The sequence below is a fragment of the Mugil cephalus genome, chromosome 20 (assembly GCF_022458985.1).
Source record: "Mugil cephalus isolate CIBA_MC_2020 chromosome 20, CIBA_Mcephalus_1.1, whole genome shotgun sequence".
Classification (NCBI taxonomy): domain Eukaryota; kingdom Metazoa; phylum Chordata; class Actinopteri; order Mugiliformes; family Mugilidae; genus Mugil; species Mugil cephalus.
The window spans coordinates 7,298,947-7,322,168 of NC_061789.1; the positions used below are offsets into that span (position 1 = coordinate 7,298,947).

The 23,222-nt window shown below is 43.3% G+C and overlaps 4 protein-coding genes across 4 annotated transcripts; 3 read left to right on the top strand and 1 right to left on the bottom strand.

The window, feature by feature from the left end:
* The first annotated feature begins 550 nt into the window (after positions 1-550).
* On the top strand, positions 551-7,138 carry mcm5 (minichromosome maintenance complex component 5). The gene is made up of 16 exons (XM_047572672.1): positions 551-853; positions 1,663-1,789; positions 1,876-2,004; positions 2,079-2,251; positions 2,327-2,482; positions 2,578-2,747; positions 2,836-3,007; positions 3,088-3,199; positions 3,295-3,438; positions 3,517-3,582; positions 3,662-3,838; positions 4,864-4,976; positions 5,065-5,193; positions 5,286-5,428; positions 6,516-6,643; positions 6,853-7,138. Exons 1-16 carry the CDS (start codon positions 678-680, stop codon positions 6,952-6,954), a joined length of 2,217 nt encoding a protein of 738 aa, XP_047428628.1. The 5' UTR covers positions 551-677; the 3' UTR covers positions 6,955-7,138.
* hmox1a (heme oxygenase 1a) lies at positions 7,139-10,100 on the bottom strand. Its single transcript, XM_047572674.1, has 6 exons — positions 9,945-10,100; positions 9,818-9,867; positions 9,599-9,710; positions 9,279-9,494; positions 7,624-7,896; positions 7,139-7,489 (listed from the first exon to the last, which is right to left on the bottom strand). The coding sequence occupies exons 2-6, from the start codon at positions 9,865-9,867 to the stop codon at positions 7,325-7,327; spliced, it is 816 nt and encodes a 271-aa protein (XP_047428630.1). The 5' UTR covers positions 9,945-10,100; the 3' UTR covers positions 7,139-7,324.
* A 2,236-nt stretch (positions 10,101-12,336) lies between these two features.
* Positions 12,337-17,548, top strand: foxred2 (FAD-dependent oxidoreductase domain containing 2). The gene is made up of 10 exons (XM_047570792.1): positions 12,337-12,484; positions 13,071-13,295; positions 13,448-13,753; positions 13,835-14,086; positions 14,179-14,496; positions 14,592-14,758; positions 14,873-15,038; positions 15,553-15,779; positions 15,871-16,041; positions 16,715-17,548. Exons 2-10 carry the CDS (start codon positions 13,075-13,077, stop codon positions 16,945-16,947), a joined length of 2,061 nt encoding a protein of 686 aa, XP_047426748.1. The 5' UTR covers positions 12,337-12,484; positions 13,071-13,074; the 3' UTR covers positions 16,948-17,548.
* A 1,212-nt stretch (positions 17,549-18,760) lies between these two features.
* ankrd54 (ankyrin repeat domain 54) lies at positions 18,761-23,172 on the top strand. Its single transcript, XM_047572844.1, has 8 exons — positions 18,761-19,465; positions 20,194-20,241; positions 20,316-20,414; positions 20,616-20,687; positions 20,870-20,917; positions 22,107-22,231; positions 22,309-22,416; positions 22,567-23,172. The coding sequence occupies exons 1-8, from the start codon at positions 19,084-19,086 to the stop codon at positions 22,639-22,641; spliced, it is 957 nt and encodes a 318-aa protein (XP_047428800.1). The 5' UTR covers positions 18,761-19,083; the 3' UTR covers positions 22,642-23,172.
* The last annotated feature ends 50 nt before the right edge of the window (positions 23,173-23,222 follow it).

A 23,222-nucleotide genomic window follows, 5' to 3' on the forward strand; every position in this document is an offset into this window, starting at 1 on the left:
GAGATATCAAGTCATTCTTTGAGAATATTTCCCACCGTTTTTAAGATTTCTCATAATATCATTCACAGGATCTTTCTTCATAATGTTGGCAGAAATGTGCTTCCATACGCACTCGTGTAACATTCAAAATAATCATACACTGAATGTTTCAAAGTGGAGAGTGTAGGAGAACTTAAATGTGAAAGGCTGTGTAAGACATGATCATTCAAACAATGCTCCTCCCTTGACATCTTCGGCTGTGGTTACCCTTTGTCCTTTCACATAAGAAAAATAACTCGGGAGACTTAAAACTTCCTTATTTTACTTTAAAAACACAACACAAACTATTTAAACATGGCAGCACATCGAATCTATTGTCTCATTCAGGCACCCATGCCTCTTCCTCCCCTCCCCTCGTTCTCTTTTTCGCGCCACCAGTCCTCAGTAGCTCCACCTCCACCGTCTCGACACGCCCCAAAAGAGCCTCTCTGACCAATGGCAACTCTCGGTCTTTACTCACAGCCAATCAGAGGCCAGGGGACGCGTTGCGTGAAGCGAGCTCGCGGGAAACAGACGGGAAGGAGTTGAGTTTTTGCCGCGAAGCATACACGCAGCAACTTCGTCTCCACGCAGGTTTTTTACCTTCAGTTTATTAGTTTTCTTTCTTTGTGCCGTTTTAATCCACCGACTGGTTCAACATGTCCGGCTTCGACGACCCGGGAGTTTACTACAGTGACAGCTTCGGGGGAGGAGAGGGACCCGGCGGCGTGGATGAAGGCGGACAGAAGCGGATCCAGATCAAGAAGCGGTTCCGCGAGTTCCTCCGTCAGTTCAGGGTCGGAACGGACCGAACCGGCTTCACATTTAAATACAGGTGAGTTAGAAATGACGGGGTGCATAAAAATAGTGCCTGTATATTTATTAGAAAGTAGAGGGGGTGATCTACGGAGGGCCAAATATGCCGATTTTTAAATTAAAATAAGTCCTGTGAAATAAGTGTAAATGCACCATTAAATGAAGAATACCTACACTACAGTGGCCTTGCATTAAAAAAAGAAAGGCGTTATCAGTAAGGACAAATCTGATCAAGGTTTTAATAGAGAGGGGAAGAGAGGTGAAGTCTATGGAAGACAAAAGCGACCAAAATTATATATATTAAAAAAATCTATCTGTTGTTAAATGTAACAAATATACGTATGAAATGTCCCTCCTTCACATATAAACATTGCAAATGAATGGCTGTATATGACATGGGTAAACGGAAGACCAAATCTACCAAAAATACTAAATAAATAAATAAATGTATGTGCTAAAAATATATTCATCTGCTTAACTGTTAAATGAAGGATTGTGTATTTTTTTTTAAAAAAAGAGGGGTAAATCCTATGGAAGGACAAACCTGACAAAAGTATTTTAGAAATACACATATCTGCCATTAAATATAACAAAAATACCTACAACATACTCCTACTTCATGTTTATTGTCATTTCCATCAATTGGCATTAAAAACATACAACAAAATAATGTTTCTCTTCGTCCTGCTTGGAGAACAACTATTTTATGAAATTGAATTTTTTCAGTTGTAATCCTTTCCAACAGCTAATTAAAACTAACCTTTTAGCTTGGGGTATTGTATTTCTTCTTTTTTTCCTCAACGCCATATTGTTGTGTTTTTCCTTCAGAGATGAACTTAAGCGACACTACACTCTGGGGGAGTACTGGGTGGAGGTGGAGATGGAGGACCTGGCCAGCTTTGATGAGGATCTGTCAGACTGTCTTTACAAGCTCCCGACCGAGAACCTGCCTCTGGTGAGTGTTCTCTCTTCGTCGTCTTTTAAATTTTCCCGCGGCGTCTGTTAAAACGTCCTCGAAACAGCTGTGGTCTTCATTCACAGCTGGAGGAAGCTGCGAAGGACGTGGCCGACGAGGTGACTCGTCCCCGGCCCGTGGGGGAGGAGACGGTCCAGGACATCCAGGTCACGCTGAAGAGCGACGCGCATCACGCTTCCATTCGAGGCCTTAAGGTACCGACTCCTCTTTGCGTTTGACGTCGTATTCGCCGGCTGACAGTTTGTTCACAGTTGTTTCTCCTCTGCAGTCGGAGCAGGTGTCTCGCCTGGTGAAGGTTCACGGCATCATCATCTCGGCCACGGCGGTGAAGGCGAAGGCCACCAAGGTGTGCCTGCAGTGTCGCGGCTGCCGCGCCGTCATCAACAACATCCCTCTGCCTCCGGGCCTGCAGGGCTACGCTCTGCCGCGCAAGTGCAACAAGTGAGTATCGCCCGCGGGAATCTCGGCTCCGCTTCCTCGAGTGGCTTTTACAACAGACTCTGTCTCTCTCGTCAGTGAGAACGCCGGCGGCGTGAAGTGCCCCGTTGACCCTTACTTCATCATCCCGGACCGATGCGTCTGTGTCGACTTCCAGACCCTCCGTCTGCAGGAGGCTCCGGATGCTGTGCCGCACGGAGAGATGCCTCGTCACCTCCAGCTTTACTGCGACAGGTAAGGAGCGTTCCCGAGGCGACAATCAACCCTAGATTTTCTGCTCATATAAAATTATGCTCAAACCCCCCCCTCCATCCATCCTCTTTTCTCAGGTATTTGTGTGACCGTGTGGTCCCAGGGAACAGAGTGACCATCATGGGTATCTACTCCATAAAAAAGATGGCTGCTGTAAAAGCCAAAGGCAAAGAGAAAGGAGTCGGGGTGGGCATTCGTGCGTCTTACCTGCGAGTCGTCGGCATCCAGGTGGACACAGAAGGAGCAGGTAAATTTTTTTATGCATTAAAATTGTAATATTTCTAGAAACTTTGAGGCCCCGGTTAATTTTCAGTCTTTTACATTTTCGCTTCCAGGTCGTGGTGCTACTGGATCGGTGTCTCCACAAGAGGAAGAGGAGCTGAGAGCTCTGGCTGGTTCTCCTAACATCTACAACTCCCTGGCTCAGTCTGTGGCTCCCTCCATCTATGGCAGCGACGATCTGAAAAAGGCCATCACCTGCCTGTTGTTTGGAGGTTCAAGAAAGAGGTGAGACCTTTAAAAGCAGTGTGAGCTGTACATCATCCTCCTTGCTGTGTTTCGCTAATGCTTTTATGTCCTCGTCCTAGGCTTCCCGACGGTCTCACTCGTAGGGGCGACATCAACCTGCTGATGCTGGGAGATCCCGGCACAGCCAAGTCTCAGCTGCTGAAGTTTGTAGAGAGATGTTCACCTATCGGGGTATTTATCCAGTCTCCTGAGCCGATCTCATCATGGGGGTGGGTTTGCCGACATGTAAATCCGCCGATATTAAGTCTCAACTCTGTCCCCGTCAGGTTTATACATCAGGTAAAGGCAGCAGTGCAGCCGGTCTGACCGCCTCTGTGCTGAGAGACCCCGCCACCCGTGGATTCATCATGGAGGGAGGAGCTATGGTGCTGGCTGACGGCGGCGTTGTATGCATTGACGAGTTCGACAAGGTAAAATTAAACAGAGTAACAGCACATTCATATTTATCATTTATTCCTCAGATTAAACTTACAAAACTTGTCATTTAGATGAGAGAAGACGACAGAGTGGCGATCCACGAGGCAATGGAGCAGCAGACCATCTCCATCGCTAAGGTATTACCCCGTTTTAAAGTTGGCACAATATCTTTGCCGTTGTTTGGGGGATGAAACTTAACACGTGGTCTTCACTCAGGCCGGAATCACCACCACCCTGAACTCCCGTTGCTCCGTGCTGGCCGCGGCCAACTCTGTCTTTGGCCGCTGGGACGACACAAAGGGCGAGGACAACATCGACTTCATGCCCACCATCTTGTCCCGTTTCGATATGATCTTCATCATCAAGGACCATCACGACCACCAGAGGGACATGGTGAGGAGGCCGTGGGGTTTGGATGCTGAGATAATTGGCTAAAAATGATGCTCTGGTAGCAAAAGCCAAATAAAAACAAAATGTTTGACTAAATGTAATAAATTAGCTGAACTGCGAATGACTGAAAATAAGGAAATAGCTTAAATAGTGGATAAAAAAGTAACGTTCCATCTTAAATAGTCGGCTAAAATGAAGAAATGACTACAATATTTGAAATGGTTGTTAAAAATATTCTAGCTTAAATAGCTGACTAAAGCTAAAGAAAGATTATTAAAATGCTTGAATAAATGTAATAAATTAGCTGAAATATCGAGCTAAAAATGAAACAATAGCTTGATTTGTTGGTAAAGGCTAATGTGCTAGCTCAAAAAGTAAAGAAATTCCAAAAATATAGGACTAAATTTAATAAATTAGCTGAAATGGGTGACTAAAAATAAAGAAATGGGTGAAATAGTTGGCAAAAAGGTAATGTTCCACCTTTAATAGTCAGCAAAAACAAAAAAAGATTACTTAACTTTATAAATTAGCTGACTAAAAATTATGAAATGGTTGGTAAAAAGAAATATTCTAGCTTAAATAGCCGACAAAAGTTAAAAGGGGTTAATAAATGCTTGAATAAATGTAAGAAATTAGCTGAAATGACAGACTAAAACAAGGAAATAGGTGGAATAGTAATGTATAAGTTTAAATACCTGGATAAAAGTAAAGATATTGCTAAAATATTTGACTAGCAGTAATATTTGTCCAAAATTATGAAATAGCCCAAGTGGTGAGTTAAACGAATCAAATGGCCAAGATGTTGTACTAAATTTAATATATTAGCCAAAATGGTTAGGTAAAAATAATAAAAAAGTTGGTTAAAAGTAATGTACTAGCTTAAGTAGTTAGCCGTTAGCTTAGTTTTAGCTAACATATTGAACTAGAGAATAAACTAGCTAAAATGGCTAAAAACTTGTGGTAGTTTGCTGCTTTAAATCTTTACACCTGTAAGATTATTGAGTTTAACGTTGAGTATTTGTTTGTAGACGTTGGCTCGTCACGTGATGAACGTCCACCTCAGTGCTCAGACGCAGACGGAGGCCGTTGAGGGCGAGATCCCATTGGCCACGTTTAAGAAGTACATCGCCTATTCCCGAACGTGAGTCCAGCCACCAAAAACAAAAATGACATCCTTACGATTTATGACCTCAGTCCCATCCTCATTAATATATTTCCTGTCTCCACAGTAAGTGTGGTCCTCGTCTTTCTGCGGCGGCGGCTGAGAAGCTGAAGAACAGATACGTGGTGATGAGGAGCGGAGCACGAGAGCACGAACGAGAGAGCGACAAAAGACCCTCCATCCCCATCACCGTCAGGTACCTCTTCATTCAAGCCCACAACATTTCCCTCTTTTCTTCCTCCACCTTTGATGCACCGTGAGTAATCCGTTATATTTCCGTGCTCTCAGGCAGCTGGAGGCTGTCGTACGTATCGCGGAGTCTCTGGCGAAGATGAAGCTGCAGGCGGTGGCTGGAGAAGAAGAGGTGGACGAGGCCCTCAGACTCTTCCAGGTTTCCACTCTAGATGCTGCGCTGTCGGGCAGCCTCTCAGGTGTGTGGTGCCTTTTTAAGGTTTTATTAACTTACTGAGACCCTGCGTCCTCATATGGGGACGTTAAGTTTTAGGTTTTATCGCAGCTTCATTTAAACCCGTTGTCCTCATTAGTGGACGCTAGTCTGCCATCTAGTGGCAGCAAAGGTTAAAACTTATTTATTTATGCTCATTAACGTTTCATATGACACACAAATTTTATCAATAGCAACGATCTACAACTATAATATAAATAATTAAATAATCCCATTGTCCACATATGAGGACATCTCTCTTTTTGTCTTTCCTTCTCCATAACAGAGCATTTTTTAAATGAAACACGTGAGGATTTTAGAAGGAAGGAAGGAAAAAAAAAAAGACCTAAACAAAAGAAGGGCGTCTCGGGGAAAGTTTACATTTTCAGTTGCTTCCAGATGTCTTCAAATTTGGATTGTTGAAGTGTCATTGAGAAAGTGACCACAAATATATCAAAGATGACCCATTCATCCATACATGGGATGTCAGGTTTAAGTCATTGTAATTGCTTTTCTTGCAGCTAAACTCCAAATAAATATTTAGTTTCAATGTTTAATACAGTAGTTGAGTGTGCAAACCCAAAAAGAAGTTAATCCCAGTTAAACGTGATGTCTGTTCCAAGTATAGTGACTAGTTCTGGAGAGATCTTCTGTTAGAAATCATTTATTTTTGGACAGTCCCAAACAAGTGGTGATGTACGGGAGCGTATTAGGGCCACTCATGAGGAAGAAAAATTAGAGGATCAAATTTTTTCTCATCAAAGAAGTTTAAATTTTGACTTTTTTTCTCAAATTGCATGATGATTTTTCTCATGGGTGGCCCTAATACTCTTCCGTAGGGATAACTGGCTTCCTGGGAAGGACTTTTTAAAATTTATTTCAGTGTCTTAAATCGCCATCAATCATCCATTCCATTAATTATGTATAAAGTTGGGCTTTTATGTAATTTGAACTGGTGTATTATATTAAAACCAATAAATATGACCTTACAGGGACCAAACATGCTTTGTAATTAACTCCTGTTGTTTCCTGTTGTTAACATTTAACATTTAACAACCTCATTTTGATTGTAGGAGTGGAGGGCTTCACTTCTCAGGAGGACCAGGAAATGATCTCCCGCGTCGAGAAGCAGCTGAAGAGGCGCTTTGCCATCGGCTCCCAGGTGTCGGAGCACAGCATCATCCAGGACTTCACCAAACAGGTGAGTCTGCGGAAAATCTGCACATACACGGCACCAAATATCCTTCTGGACGTAATAAAATTTACTCTCAATTGAGTGTATATGGGACAACAATTCCTCCACTTCCAAAGAGGCTAAATAGATTTAGTTGTCGGTGCATTCAATGCATTACTATTAGGAGTATTTACTACTACAAAATAAATGAAATGCTTTAAATTCTTCTTCTACAGAAATATCCAGAGCACGCCATCTATAAAGTCCTCCACCTGATGTTGAGGAGGGGCGAGCTCCAGCACCGCATGCAGAGGAAAGTGCTCTACAGAGTCAAGTAGAGGAAACTGAGCTCAGATAGTTGATGTAAATAGTTTTTTTTGTTTTTTGCTGTTCTATCCACCATTAGATAATAATAATAATAATATGCTAAAACAATGAATAAACAGTGGAAATGATGCTTTCTGTGAAGTTAAAAATGTCTCCATGTTCTGTTTAAAGAAAAATAAAGTATTTCAAGTCGTATTAAGAGACTTATTCTGGTTCTTTATTAGACACAAATCATTTTAAGATACAAAACAGTTTGATATTGAGTCAATCAATCTGTGATTTGTTACATAAATCAGGTACAAATGACAGTGATTTGATTTCTTTCATTGAAATGAGTAAAGTGCTGATAGTGCGTATCATCGGTATAAATGCGAGTAAAGCCTACAAGCCATAGATTCCCACGCCGATAGTGGCCAGAGCGACGCATAATCCCACGGTGAGTTGCACGACGGGTGACGATCTAAGCCCGACCGCTGGGGAGGTGGCGCTTGATTGGTCCCCGGTTCCCGTTGTGACACTCAGCATTTTCTGCAAGTCATCAAAAACCTGGGAGAAAACAAGTTTTTAAAGATGATCAGCAAGTTGGAAAGTTCTGCATGTGTCAGATTCAGTTCCTCTTTTCGTTTTCTGGATCGTTTGTGAAGCGCGTGTTACTCGCGTTGGGGGCAGCGAAATCTCACCTGGATGTTGAACTCGAAGGCCGACACGGCCTCCTCCAGCACCGCCGCCTTCTCCTCCTCTGTCAACTCGATGCTGTTCATGCGGCTCCGGTACAGCTGCTTGAAGCGGTTCGGGCTGGAGACGCCGGGGAAGGCGAAAAATGACAGCCCCTCTTTGCTGCTCAGCCCGAGAGACTTCTGGGTGATTTTTCCCAGCACTTGTCCCCCTGATAGGTCCCCGAGGTATCGGGTGTAGGCGTGGGCCACGAGGAGCTCTGGGTTATTTTTGCCCACCTATAAAAAAAATGTAAAAAAATAAGGCACGCTTGTTATACAGGACACATTATCTTTGGGGTTTTCTTTGGTTGCCCTTTTGCTTAAATGGCTAAAAGTAACGTGCTAGCATAAACATTTAAGTCAAATTAAATTTGACGTTAGTCAGAAACTTTGCTAATGCATAAATTTTAATAAATATTTGCCTGTAATGAATAAAATGTCTAAAACTGACAAAGGAAGATGAATGTTTAGCTAAAAAATTACAAACTTACAGGAATGCTAGCTTAGCAGTTAGCTAATAGTAGTATGTTAGCTAAATAGGATAAATTTTAGCTAGAAAAAAATAATAAGGAAATGGTTGAAAACTCCACATACTAGTTTAAATAAAACTGAGGAAATGACTTAAATGTTTAACTACATTTAATCAATTAGCTGAAATGGTTGGCTACAAAGAAGTAACTTAATACTGGCTAACTTAAAAGTAATGCGACGTAGCCTACTAGCTTAAATAGTTAGCTTATACTAAAAACAAATGTCTAAAATATATTTATTTAAATGCAATAACATATATAAAATGGCAAAACAAATGATTAAACAGTGGGTTAATAGTAAATTGTTAGCATCAGTAGTTAGTTGAAAGTAATGTACTAGGTTAAATAGTTGGTTAAAACTAAATACATGACTAAATTATTTGACTAAATTTAATATATTAGCTGAAATAGTCTGTTACAAATGATGAAATGACTGAAATGATTGATTAAAAGTAATGCACTAGGTTAAATAGTGAGCTAAATCTAAAAAAAAAAATGGCTATATTATTTGACTAAATTCAATAAATTATCCGAAACGCTAACCAGAAGCTCTGGATTTTCTGTGCCGATCTAAAAAATAAGGAACAGCAGGTAACTGCCACAAGCTACAATATCCTTGGAGTTCTCTAATTGATCTATTTTTAAAAAAGGTACTTTCAATTTGCCTCTCAATCTTACTGGATATACTTCATAGCATTTCTAAAAAAAAGCTCTGGGTCATTCAGGTCATGGTGTATCTAAATTAAAAAAAAGCCAACTTGTTAAATTTTCTTGTTTTCTTAACTCTTAACATCTAAAAATGTCTAGTGAATGGTGCTCACTTGAAACTTGCATTAGTGAGACCTGTAAACTAGCAGATACATGCAACACGTCCTGTTTTAGTTTATTTTTTTTGTACATGTAAGTGAAGGATAGGTATGACGCCTGACGAAAAAGGAAATGAGATAAATTTTTCCAAATACAGAAAGGCTCTTTCAGAAACCTTGACAACTAGCTGTGAGAATTTAAGGTGGGTTTACAGCTTGAATTTGTCATAAGGTCATGTGATTTTTGCTTATTTTGATTTACAAATCACTTTTCCACACTCACCTCTCGTAGCCTTTGCTCATATCTGTGCGTGGCTGCAGGAACTACCACCCTCTTCCTCCAGTCCGAGCCGAAGAAATGCTCCAGATCGCTTTCCAGTGACTCCACACGGGCCAGTTCCTGAGGGAAATATATCGGGGCGACAGCTGGATGGGAGGAATTCCTGTCCAGCTCCTCTTCTAGCGCCTTGTAGATCTCGTAGAGGGAGCAGAGCAGGACCTGGCGAAAGCAGAACATCCACCGTGAGGACTAAAATAAAACAGAAGCGTGGTGGTGGTGGCGGTGGTGGTGGTAGCGTGTCTAGTTCAGTTTGAACTCCTTACCTTGTACTGTTGCAGGGTGATCTGTCCTTTCTGGTAACTCAGCATCAGCTGCGTGTTCTCGGCTCTCACGTGGTTGTCTTTAGTGGCGGCTTTTATCTGCTCTGATAAATCACTGAGGGCAAAGACAGAAATCAAAGACACAACATATTTATATATATATATATTAAGAAAAATACTAAAAAACATGCAGGTTTTACTTTGAAATCTACACTGACATACCTGCCAGCTTCCCCGCTGTCATTCTTCCTTGCGCTCTTCATGTTCTCCATCTGTTCCAGGTGCAATAAAGAGCTTAGTAAAAACACATCTAAGGTGAACAAAGACGTATTTGATTCGTTTTACTCACATTGTTCAGTAAGCTGAAGTCTTTGATGGTAAATGCCGGCTGGAGCGTCTTCTGTCAGTTGTCACTTCCTCTGGGCGAACTCGACGAACTGTGGAGTCTCAACTCTCTCCGGCCTCGTATTTATACCGCTGCGATGCCGTGGCCGCTGACTCAAAAGGGAAGTGTGACTGTCGAGTCATTTTACTCAAAGTTGAAGCCGCTACCATGACGAAGCAGTCGCTCAAAACATGACGAGGCAGAAAACATGAGGCAGAAAACATGATGAGGCAGAAAACAAAAGCTTAACTTAAAAAGAGGTTTTGTATTCATATAAAATGAATAGAAATGGAAACATTCTCCCAATTTACTTCTTCTTCTTTGCACTAAAACAAAAGAAAAAAATCTGGATTTGTCGTTACTTAGAGGTTTTTATGCTTTTATCTTACTGGTCTGGTCCATTTGAGGTCAAATTGAACTGTGTGTGGCCCCCAAACTAAAATAAGTTTGACACCCGTGGTGTCTAGAGGACACGCGGTTATAGAAGAAGATGAGAATTTATGCTGATAATATGAGTGTTGTTACACCCGCATTTCAACTGGCGACGCTGTGCAAGTGTCTTTGCTTTGTGCTTCGTCACCTCAACCAGCCACAACTGAGAAGACTGAATAAAGGGCCTTGTTGAAGAGGCCTATGAAGGCCACTTTTTAGCTGCAGAAGCTCACCATGTCTCACCTTTTTGGTTTTCTTCTTAAGGAAATATTTCCTTATTTTTGTAACTCATGTGTTTCCACTTTATGTTGCGCCACTCGAGTTTCGGAATTTGGTTGAATCTTAATATACTTCTTACACACTCATGTGTCAGTATTAGTAATCTAATGGCGTCATGTAAGATAAGATAAGATAAGATATGCCTTTATTCATCACTTAGTGGGGAAATACTCATTGTTAAAAGCAGCAGAGGCCATCAGCTATCACAGACAGCGCGCATATGGGTGGACTAAAGTATAAAAGTGAGAGTATATATATATATATTCACACATCTACCAAAACATTAGGTAAATATTTAAGTATATCTACATGTAGTTGCACAGAGAATAGTAGTGGATGAGGAGGAACATTGCACATTAAACAGGATATTGTACATATGTTGTTGTTGGTCTACTGGGAGCAGACCTGGTTGTAGTCTAATAGCAGAGGGGAGGAAGGACCTGCAATACCGAAATATTCTATAACTCGGAGGGAACCGAATGTAGCCTCGGAGCCAGACCCACTTCCTCCCCGCCCACAAATTTTCTGTGGTGGAAAATTGGCCTGGGGTCCTTGAGTCCCTTGGGATCTGATTTTGGTCCTGCAAAGATCTTTCAGGCGGGGTGGGCTTTGTGCAGTGATGTGCAGACAGAGAAGTCACAGGAAAGTTATTTACGTTCTCTGGGTACCATGGAGTTGTATCTAGCTACAACAAAATGGCATCAGAAACATCAGAAAAGTGAGATATTTAGAGTTCACTATAAGATTTATTAACGCTGTAACTTCTAGATGTAGCCTATGTCAGTGTGCGCTATTTGTACTTGTGCGCTTGTACTTGTGTTTTGTTTCTACTTCCTGCTTCACTTTCAAAGATGGCGACTGAATATTTCGCCGATATTTTGCTGAAGAAAAGTTTCAAACTTTCCTCAATTTATTCCCACAAATACTAATGTGGAAAAACGCTAATACCAAGCGGACCAATCACAGCACGTAGCTACATTTCTGGGGAGGTGCACGTCAGCTACGGCGCTAAGGTCGACGTGTGCTGTCGCTGTAGCTATGGTGACGCTATATGACGCAGAAGCCTAAACCGCCTATAAGTCTTACGAACTTAATGCTGCATAATATTGTAGGACTAATCAATTACATGAAGATATTTCCTCTCTATATTGGCTGACACCAGCCTCATAATGAAAAGACGTGCTAGCAGACTCATATAATGCCAAAATAAAAATAAATAAATACATAAATAAAATGTGCACAATGATGTCACAAACCAATTTTCATCATTTTAATCTGTTTTCATGTTCAATCCCAGGTTAATAAATGTTTATATAACAGGCAGACTTAGTTAAATAAAGATTTATTCCTATAGATAAAGTCTCTGTTTTATATTATTACTTTTATTTATTATACAACTTTTATTTTTTATTTATTTATTTATTTTTGCAGTCCTGCAGCCTTAACATAATGTCTCGCTTTATCTTTATAAATCACAGCAGTGTATTTTAAGTTAACCATGCACGTCTAATTTTATTATTTATTATTTATTTATTTTTTCTATTCTGAGGTATTTTCCTGATCACGCCCTCTGATGCAGGCAGCCCTCCATTGGTGTTTAACCCACCACGCAGAGGGGAAGTGGGTTGAGCTAGTGGATTTTATTTTATTTTTTTTTTTCCCACTCCAGAGGGGACGACACAAGGCGGACGGATCGCGTTTTTAAAAATGTTGAAGAGTAAACATGTAGCGACCAAAGCAGGATTCAGACCCCGGATGCTGCGCGCAAGGCATCGACTGATATAAAAAAAAAAAGGTATCTCCGTGTTTCTGTGATTTGTTGGGTAATAAACCGAGCTCACATCTGGTCCTGGAGGCGGCGCATCCTCAGCAGGGTGATATAACGTCGGCTGGAGAGTTCATGGAGTCCCGGGGGATTCTCTGTTTAGCCCACAGTCTGCTGCTGTCTCTTCACCCGGTTTGACCTCTTATGGGTCGTTAAATTATCTCTTCAGCTTCCCATCAAGTTTGGATTTGCTCAGAATTGCTTCATATCATCGAGCTGTGGCTGCTGCTGCTGCTGCTGCTGCTGCCCCATCATGGCCCAAATACCTCTGCAGGCTGGGAGTCAAGTAAATACAAAATAAAACTTGACATAACTTCTTCTTTTTGGGGTGGATTTAAAATAACAACTCAACTACCAGATGTATATATTTTGATTTTATGTTCCCAAATGTGTTAAAACTCTGACTTCCTCTCACCATCCAAACACATGCTTGTCAGGTTAGGTTGGCCCTACGATAGACTGGCTACCTGTCCAGGGTGTACCCCGCCTCTAGCCCCGGTTACAGAAAACGAATTTGGTTTTAACATTCCCTAATTCCTCCATCTCCTGCGGCAGGTTATGGAGCCGACCTTTTCTTGTTTCATCCTCTTCACCCTGACTGGCTTCGTCACGAGCTCCTCTTTCGATGACCGCTACCGCCGCAATGGCACGGGCCGCCACGACTACTGCGTGCTCGGAGCCGGACCTGCCGGGCTACAGATGGGATACTTCCTCTCCAAGGCCAAGAGAGACTACATCATCCTGGAGAGGAACTCGGGACCTGGGAGCTTCTTCAACAAGTAAGGAAACGCATGTTGAGACTTTGCCATGTGGTGCAGTAGTGGGGAACTTTCGGACGGCGGGAACTTTTTAAGTAGTTCCTGTTAGAGTGTTATGTGAACGGCGTAGCTTACGGCGGAGGTCTCTCTACTCTGTTTTGTCCGTCCCAAAGGTATCCCAGGCACAGGAAGCTCATCAGCATCAACAAGATCTACACCGGACGGCGGAACCGGGAGTTCAACCTCCGCCACGACTGGAACTCGCTGCTGAGCGACAAACCCGACCTCTTGTTCAGGAGGGTGAGCAGCGAGTTTTACCCTCCGGCCGACGCCTTCCCTCTGTACCTGTCCATGTTTGTGAAGGAGCTCGGGTTGAGGGTCCGGTACGGGGTGGACGTCGGGAGGATCAGAGCCGTGCAGTCGGCCTCCGGAAGGAGCTACGTCCTGACTGACCAGCACGCGTCGGACTACACCTGCGGGTATTTGGTGTCACGCCGAACCTCACATGGAAATACTGCGTTTAGATGGGGGATTTCATTGTGTTTCTGTTTTCCCCTCAGCGTCCTCCTGGTAGCCACGGGTTTGTGGGTTCCTCAGGAGGTCGAGTTTGTCGGTTCCGATTTGGTCGAAGGCTACGAGTCCATCTCCACTAACCCCGAGGACTACAAAGACCAGGCTGTGCTAATTCTGGGAAAGGGGAACTCTGCTTTTGAAACGGCCCAGAGCATCTTGGGACGAGCGAGTCGGGTGCACATGCTCAGTTCCAGCCCCGTTCGACTGGCGTGGCAAACGCATTACGTCGGAGATCTCAGGTAACGTAAGGATGCTTTAAAAGATAACAACCAAAAAAGGTGTGTCAAGCAGGTATTTTAAACAAAACCAACTCATCGTTTTTGTTTTCCAGAGCCGTTAATAATGAGCTCATAGACACGTATCAGCTGAAGTCCCTCGACGGGCTGGTGGAGGCGCGCCTGGAGAAAATAGCTATCGCTCGCCGAAAGGAGGAAGGCCGGAGGAGACCGGGTGGAAAGAAGAAAGAAGAGAAGGGACGGTTGTATCTGACTTTAAACAAGTACGTACAAAGCAAAGAGGAGACGAATAGTTCGGAAGTGACGGGAGAAGAACTGCCAGGGCATCACATTGACAATTTCCCGATGCGAAAACCGTACGACCGAGTGATTCGATGTCTCGGCTTCCGATTCAACTTCAGCATATTCGAAGGGTATGGATTCACTTGTTAGTCCTCGTAACAAAGCTGTTTCGTCTATGTGATGTACGATAGATAATGAAAAAAAAATAAAATAAAACTCTCCTCAGCGCCTCCTGCCCACCGAACAGTGAGAACGCAAAAGGGAGGTTGCCGGGGGTGACGGCCTGGTATGAAGGGAAGGAGACGCCCGGGTTGTTTGTGCTGGGAACCGCAGCTCACTCCAGAGACTACCGCTCGTCTGCCGGCGGCTTCGTCCACGGATTCCGTTACACAGGTAGGAGACTTGGCGGAGAAGGTCCCAAGCCTTCGTCTGGTCGTATATTTAGGTCTCTGATTCTACGATCGGCTGTGAGTTTTCTACCGCTAATGCACGGACTTTCTACCTCAGTACGAGCTGTACACCGCGTGCTGGAGCACCGTTACCACAACAACCCGTGGCCGTCGACAAAAGTGGCGACGACGCATTTGCAGTCCTGGATCCTGAAGCGTCTCGGCGAGGCCTCCGGGCCGTACCAGATGTTTGAGATGCTCGGGGACGTTATTCTTCTTCGAGGGTAAGTTTGTAGGGTTGGGTGTTGCTCCTCATCATTTCATGTAGTCAGTTTTACTTGAAACTAAACACTGTTTTCAGGGATTTGTGGTGTTTGCACAATATTTTGCCTCTCGTTTCACACCGTGCATATGACTTTTGTGCAGCTCCTGTTCTCTGAAGTGTGGTGTATTATGTACAACAGATAGTGGCCCCCGGCTTAAAGTAACTGGACAAGATTAGAAGAAAAACAGGTTCTAGTCACGTAAAAAAGATATCAGTTGAAATATTATCACCATTTGGTGTCAGGCGGCTTTTAATTAGGGGAACTGACACCATTATATTGCTCTTTTAAAGTCACCAGAGTCCATTCATAAAAACAGTAATTTTACACCACAGAGGACGTGAGATGCTGATTTGATCACACACCATCGTCAGGCTGTCAGTCCCTGTTCAAATTACTCAACCTGACATTTTTTCAATATTTTTTTTTTTCAGTTATTAATTTGTTTGTCCGCTCCTCTCTTCTTGACCCGAAGCTCTTACTGCGAGTACCTGGAAGAGTTCCCCATCCAGGCCTTGCCCCAGTTCTCCTCTCTAACCGGCCGAGAGGTCTCCAGCCACGGCCTGATAGTTGTGGTCATGCAGTACGGGAAGGAGAAGATAGACTACCTGGGGCGTAACAGGGCGGAAACAGACTGGACTAAAGCTTGGAAATCCAACTTCCTACACCCTGTTTTATACTTCTACGACACGCTTCCTTCTGGTGAGTGGAGATTCTGCCACATGTACCGATCACAACGTTAGTGTACTTTTTTTTTTTTTTCCAGGTGAAGTAATTTTCGTTTTTCTTGCAGATGAAGAAATGAAGCGTCGCCCCCACAGCTGGACTTTACCGAGACCCAAGGCTATTCATCACATCGTCGAGGATTTCCTCACAGAATGGGAGAGTCCCGTGTCGCACATCCAGCCTCTGCGGCGCTTCCTGGAGCACTGTGTCCAGACCGACCTCAGAGCCTTCTATGCAGGTAAAGCTGACAGTTAATCTGTATGAAATATACAATATTAAGTGAGCACCTCCCTTCACCGATGTTTCGTTAAGTTAGGCCCGCGACGCCTCAAGAAGGCTAGTTTCACCCCCATCCATGCTGCGCGTAATATTCAATTAGGGTGGGAGGAGTGGGATGGGGATACAGACCCTAATTCGGGTCGGACATTTTTGTAAGTATGCTAGTGTAGCCAAGTTAGCTAATTTTCAGCCGCAGTCTCTGGGGCAGATGATATGAGCACTACTACTGCTGGTACTAGTACTCACAATACATTACAATACAATACATTCAGGGACGGCTGGTATAAAGAGGCTAACAGGGCTAAGCCGTCCCAAGCTAACACAAAAAAAGATGAGAAAATAATTTTTTAAATAACTTGCAGTGGATTGTTTTAAGTTTTGGTGAAACCAAGGGTAGCAACAGCATCAAAAAGTCAAAAGAAAAACGTAGAATGTAGAGAAAGTGATTGATGATGATAATTATAATGGTAATTGATGTAACTGAGTATATTGTAGGTGATGTTCCCTTTGCTGCTGTGTTAACTATTTAATCGGTAGCCCACTCACCAAATCTCACAGTCTCAATTTCGAGTGGCACTCCTGCGGCTGCACCCACCCGCTCAATGTCTGCCTTTCTCATCCCGTCCCTTTAGAATCATGTTTCCGCTCATCTCTCACCCACCGCAAGCCGCCGCTGTTCTGCCAGCAGGGATACCTGAGGCGGCAGGGGGTCGCCCACCACGCTCGGCCGTCGCAGCACGTTCATAAGCCTGGGCCGATGCCGGCCGATCAGGACGCGGGCACATCGGGGGCCGACGCAGCGTTTCCCAACTACCTGGCACCAGCTGGAGCCTCCGTGTCTTCGGGACTGAAACTTGACTTCTGATTGTTTCATCAGCTGTTTAAGTCCCTCCGAACTGCTACCTCCTGCACGCATTGGTACTCCCTCTGCCAGACAGAAGTATTTGCACAGACTACCATCCTACATATCAGTGGCTCCCATCCTGTTTATGGCCTGTGCGACTGTTTCAACCAAAGACTGATTTCCCTTTCTTTATTTGGACCACGTCTAAGTGTCACAAAAGAAGTACAATTATTCTGTGATTTACCAGAAGAGAGTCTGGAACTATGAGCTTAAAGTGGCAATCTTGAATATTTCATTTCTGGTTGATTTAGCGACACCTGCAGTCATAAAAACTGATTTTCTGGCAAAAAAAAAGTGATGAAATAACCAACGAATGATAGCGTTGCGTGCTAAGCTCACTGACAGACATGCTGAATTCACTACTTATCTTTTTGCCAGTAAATCAAATTTGAGTACAAAGCTGCAGAATTAGCCATTAGCAGTCCATAAACTGAGATTATTCTAGCAGTGACGTAATGCAGCAATGTTACCGAAAACGTCTCCATAACCAGTGCAATACTTTAATCTCTGGGCTGTCACCTCTGTCACCATTGATTTACCTCATGGATAGAGACTTTACCGAGATATGTATTCCTTTACTTAAAGGAATATGATATTCCTTTAAGTGAAAATCTTCAAGGTGGCCACTTTAACTTTCCTCTTCTGTCCTCTGACCCTCCCTCCGACTGATCCTGTGACTTCTTGGGATCCAAACCCACACTGGAGACGATCTTGTTCTTTAAAAGCACCTATATCGATGTTTTTCTTCACAAATATACATTAAACTATTTTCATATCATAGAAAGCTGTATTATTTAAGGGTGTGTAAAGAGGTGGAGGGTGGCTGTCATTGCAGATTATTATGCATTTTATATGATGTTAAATGATTAAACATAAACTAGTGACGGAATATACGCTTTGTTTTTTTGTGTTTTTAATTTCATCTTATTTTAACAAGTACAATTTTGATTTAAACAACAACGACATGCATTTTCGAACAATATGTGACACCTCTCTGAAAAATAAAATCACTATTGAGCTTTTTCCACCAGAGAAAGAAAAAATATCCAGTAATAAACTTAAATAAAATAAATTAAATAAATAAAAACATTTATAATTATTGAGGAACTATGTATCTTATGCATATTATAAGTGATCAATTCGATAATTAACCACATTTTTATATGGTGTTAGCTGATTAAACATACCTCAGTGTTAGAATACAAGCATTGTTGTGTAGTTGAAGGCTCTAATCTGGCCCGCAGCATAAATTTGCTTTTTTGCACTTTTTGCAAAGTGCAAAAGAAATTACACAGAAGTCGGCATTTTTTTTTATTATTTATTTATTTATTTATTGAAGGATATAGGTTATTATGTTGTTATCTTACTGGTTTGGAGATCAGATTGGGCTGAACTAAAATAAACTTGGCACCCTTGGCCTCTTTGTTGCGCGGTGTCATCATGACATGAGGACATGATAACGTATTTTGAAACAAGCTGTAAGGGCTGAAATCAAAGACTTTCAGTGAGTAAATATTTAAACCATAGGGGGTACTGCAGGGGGGATAATCTCTCATCAATTTGGGGATCCTTGGCCTGAAAAACCTTCAAGAACCCTGGTTTAAAGGAACGTTTTTCCTTTACACCTTTAAAGGACTTTTTTCGGATTAAGATTTTCACAAAGCGCATACCCGGAACTATCAGTCTCAATCTGATTGGCTGCTTGCTTGCGTTGATCCTATTGGACGGCAGCAAATTAACAACACGGACTCTGATTGGTCGCCACCGCTCCGAGGCTGTCGACTGCACAATGGGTGTGCCTCTTACTACTAGTATCCGATGAAGTGGAAAATGTGACATAGGGGACATTTTGAAGGAAGGTATTCACTGTTTTCATAGTTATTATCATCCGGGACAGGTGTAGCTTAGTGAGGGGAGTTGCTGCGTTGCTGCGCCGTGCAATGGCCCCAGGTGCAGCTGAGGGTAAACAAGCCGTGTTCAAAGTTGACTCCACATCTTACTGACGGAGCCTGCGCTTCCCTCAGGCTCTGAGCAAGGAGTTGCAATAACCGTATGCAACGAGCGCAAACCATCGCTTCCCCCATGTCACGGTGAAGTATGGACAAGTGGAGCTCTGAGGTCGCCTCGGATCATGACCGATCCAGCTCCGAAGGGGAGTACGTGCTGGACCACGGGGCCGAAGCTGAGACCGGTGAATGCGTGGAGCAGCGGGGGGACATGGACAGCGGGATGGAGGACGTGGGCACCGCCGCCGTCGGGTTCGGCATAAGCGGAATAGGAGAGGGCAAAGTGGTGCTGGGTCGAGTCGGACAGAGAGACGACAAAGAGCTCAGGTACCTGCACTTGCTGTGGGAGCCGGGACGCGGAGAGTTGGCCGCGGGTGGTGCGGCGTGCAAGCTGGGGAAGATGACGGGGAGCAGGGCCAGGAGACACCACAGAGCCGTGCGGAACCTTGGTCCTATCGGTAAAGATATTTACGGTAAGGTGCACCTACGTTGTCCGTTTGAATGTGAAATAGCTCACGGTTCAAGGTGTAACTGCGCCGAGGGAAGCAACAAAAGCACAAGACGCATGCATGACGTTAGTTTGAAGATGCTACCTGTGGACACACCTGTTTCTTTTCATGATCTGTGTGCAAATAAATACGGGCAGAATTTGTTTTTTAACAGATCTCTACCAGGTTTTTGTTGTGTGCGTCATGATGTAGGGACATGGCGCACATTTTGGAGCCAGCTAAGTTAAAGGAAAGCAAGGCAAATTATTTATTAATCTCCATCTCTACTCTAGACCAGGGGTGTCAAACTCATTTTAGTTTGTGGGGGGGCCACAGCCCAATTTGCTCTCAAGCAACCAGGCTAATGGAATTAGCAATAGCGGTATAGTGCTGTTACAACGCGTTTAAAAGCGGTGAAATACAATTAATATTGCGCAGCTTTAAACTTTCATCTTAAATGTGTGGCTAACATAATGTCAGCTCAAGTACATTTGATTTATCTCATCTTAAGACCAACGTCTCAGTAGATATCAGCCTTGTTATCAGTGTGGGATTTCCTCTTCCTACACAACAACGCAGAATGAACGTGTGTGGTTGCAATTTCAGTTGACTAATCAACCATCACCACCTCCTTTGAAAGTGTTCCTGTAGATGCATGCATTCATAAAGTAATATTTCCATCCCCTGTCACTTTGAATGTCTTGTCTGTGCAGCTGTGAAGAGGCTGAGGGAAGCGGCGAACAGCAATGACATCGAAACAGGTACGAACAGCGAGGTGATGCCGTTTAATTGTTTTGCGGGCAGTTTGACTGAAGGTTGTGTTTTGCGTTCTCAGTGCGAAAGCTCTTGCAAGACGACATAGACCCCTGTGCGGCAGATGACAAGGGAAGGACGGCTCTTCATTTCTCTTCCTGCAATGGCAATGAGAGCATCGGTAGGTTTCCTTTTAAGGACATGAGAGTGTGAATTCCAGTTTGGTTTAAGCCACCATTCCAGTCAGTTTCTACTGTTGTGTGCCACGCCGAATGTAATTCTCATATTAACGAATGGCTCCCCTGCACTTTCTTTTCAATATACACTGTGTTTTAGGATCAGTAACGGCAGATTTAACTTTAACTGTCTTTATTCATTGTAGTGCAACTGCTACTGAGCCATGGCGCTGACCCCAATCAGCGAGACAGCCTGGGGAATACCCCCCTCCATCTGGGTAAGAGAGAACACTCATCACCACTGGTAAAAACCCGTAGCTCTGGGTTCGGTCATGCGTGTGGCTGTGCAGTGAATGTGCAGCTGCTTGAGGCTCACATCTGTAAAAATGTAAAAAAAATTGTTATAATGTATAAATGGATTTGTGTCTCACCTTTCCGGTTTTGTCGTGTGTTTCTGCAGCGGCCTGTACCAACCATGTGCCTGTAATCACCACATTGCTGAGAGGAGGTGAGACGGCTGTGTTTATTTAATTGTTAGATAGCAGAAAATAAAGGGGAATTCCTTTAAACTGGCCAAGCTACTTGTTGCAGGTTTAACTTTTGGTTCCTTGTAAAGACTCCAGAGTTGGACGGAGTTGGTGCTACGCAGACACACTTGTAGCGGTTGTAGCTGTCCCGATAATAACATGTAGAATCACCAGAAAAGACGTTCTACCCTTATCTGTGTTGCAGTGTAATGAAAACAAGTGTCTACATGCGGCAGTTATCTGTGCAGATCTCCTTCAACCAGTCGATATTTGACTTGCACAAGCTGCTATCACCCAGAGGCCACCATCTGTTGGTGTGAGGATTGCGCATGAGTGCATCCTGTATGCTCCGCATTGGGTGACTTCTCGTGAAATGTTCACTCTCTGTAGATGGAGAGCATCCGCAAAACTGAATTCCCAGAAATCTGCCTTAAGCAGTTACACCGATCGGTCACAACATTAAAACCACCAACAGGAAAAGTAGATAAAATTGACCATCTTGTGACAGTACAGTGATCTTCTGGGAAACGTTTGGACCTGGCATTCACATGGATGTTACTTAGACATGAAGCATCCACCTAGACCAGACCAGACCAGGCACCTCCACCCCATAGCAATTACACTCTTTGATGGCAGGATGCAGCCTGACACAAACACACACACACACCCAAAAAACAACTCATAAAAAACAGCACAATGTGTTGACCTGGCCTCCAGGTTGCATCTGTGAGATGATCCACAGGGTCCCCATCCCTCATCCCATAGGACCTAAAGGCCCTCCACTAACAACAGGACACCCTCAGAAGGCCCATGTCCATTCTCTGATGAGTTAAAACTGTTTTGGACGCACAAGAGAGACCTACAACAATAATCTACAACAAATTAGAAAAGTGGTGGCAAAAACCCACATGATACTATGACCTAGTGTAACATTTAGTGAATTTATCAATGCTCATAATGTGAAACAAAGGCGTAGTTGACATGTTATTTATAGCAGATCATCATGGGTGTGGTTACTAAAGATTTCACCAGTCGAGTTATTTTTTTTGGGTACCACTGCATCTCTTGTGGCTAATTTAACTGTTCGCTTGCATTTCCCAAAAACAATACACTCAAGCACAGTGCACGGCGACCACGTGTAACAGAGAGATTTGTGTCGTTTCTGTTAAGGAGCCCGCGTGGACGCCCTCGACCGAGCAGGGAGGACCCCGCTGCATCTAGCGCGTTCAAAGTTAAACATCCTACAGGAGGGAGATTCCCGCAGTTTAGAAACCCTGAGAGGAGAAGTCACTCAGGTAGAGTTGGCGTCAGCTCGCTCGTGTTTGCGTGTCATGCCTCGGGATAGGTGACGACCATTTACCTGTGCTTACAGATAATTCAGATGCTGAGAGAATACCTGAACCTAATGGGCCAGAGTGAAGCTAAAGAGAGACTGGAGCACATTTCTACACAGCTGCAGCACACGCGCACCAAAGAGCAGGTGAGACCAACACCCTCACCGAATGAGTCACATATTCAAATGCATGAGCAGGAAGTTTTACGGTGTAGCTAAACTGTAACGTGTGTGTTTTATTTTTTTGCATTCACTTGTTAACGACACAGGGTTACTTCTCATTTGTTTGTCTTGCAGGTGGACGAGGTGACTGATTTATTGGCCAGCTTTACGTCGCTCAGCCTTCAGAAACAGAATTTGGGCGATAGGTAGAGGATAAAGTGTATGGACTGATCCTTTTTCCTTTCTGTCTTTCTTTTTTTTTTTTTTAAGCAAGCCTCTGCTTTGCGTCACTGGTCTCGGTCAAGACAAACAAAGGCCGAACAGTGATGGCGGGGTTCGTCTGCCCCAAACACAGTGTTCAGCCAAAGTACTGCATTGTAACCAAGATAAGACTGTGTTTTTTTTGGCTAACATTTAACGGCTGCAGTACTACAGTAGAGAATAAAAGGGAGTGTCACGAGTTGGATTATATGAAGCTTAAAAAAACAGTGAGAACAGGAAGCTAGACGCTAATTCAGAGGTGCAGCGGGACCATAAATCTTTAACATGACTTTGAGAAAGATTAGACAAGCTCTAAGATAATTGTGTTGATTTAACAGTTTTGTGTTTTTTGTGGTCTTACCAACAGCTATGTTGTATCGTTGCCTTTTTTGTTGTAACGCATGTTATTACGTGAATTGTACTGTAAAAAAAAACAAAATAATTGATATATGTGAATGAATAAATCGATATCTTTGTGTATATTCGTGTGTTTTTTGTCTTTTATAAAGTGTGAGTATGTATTTGGCCAT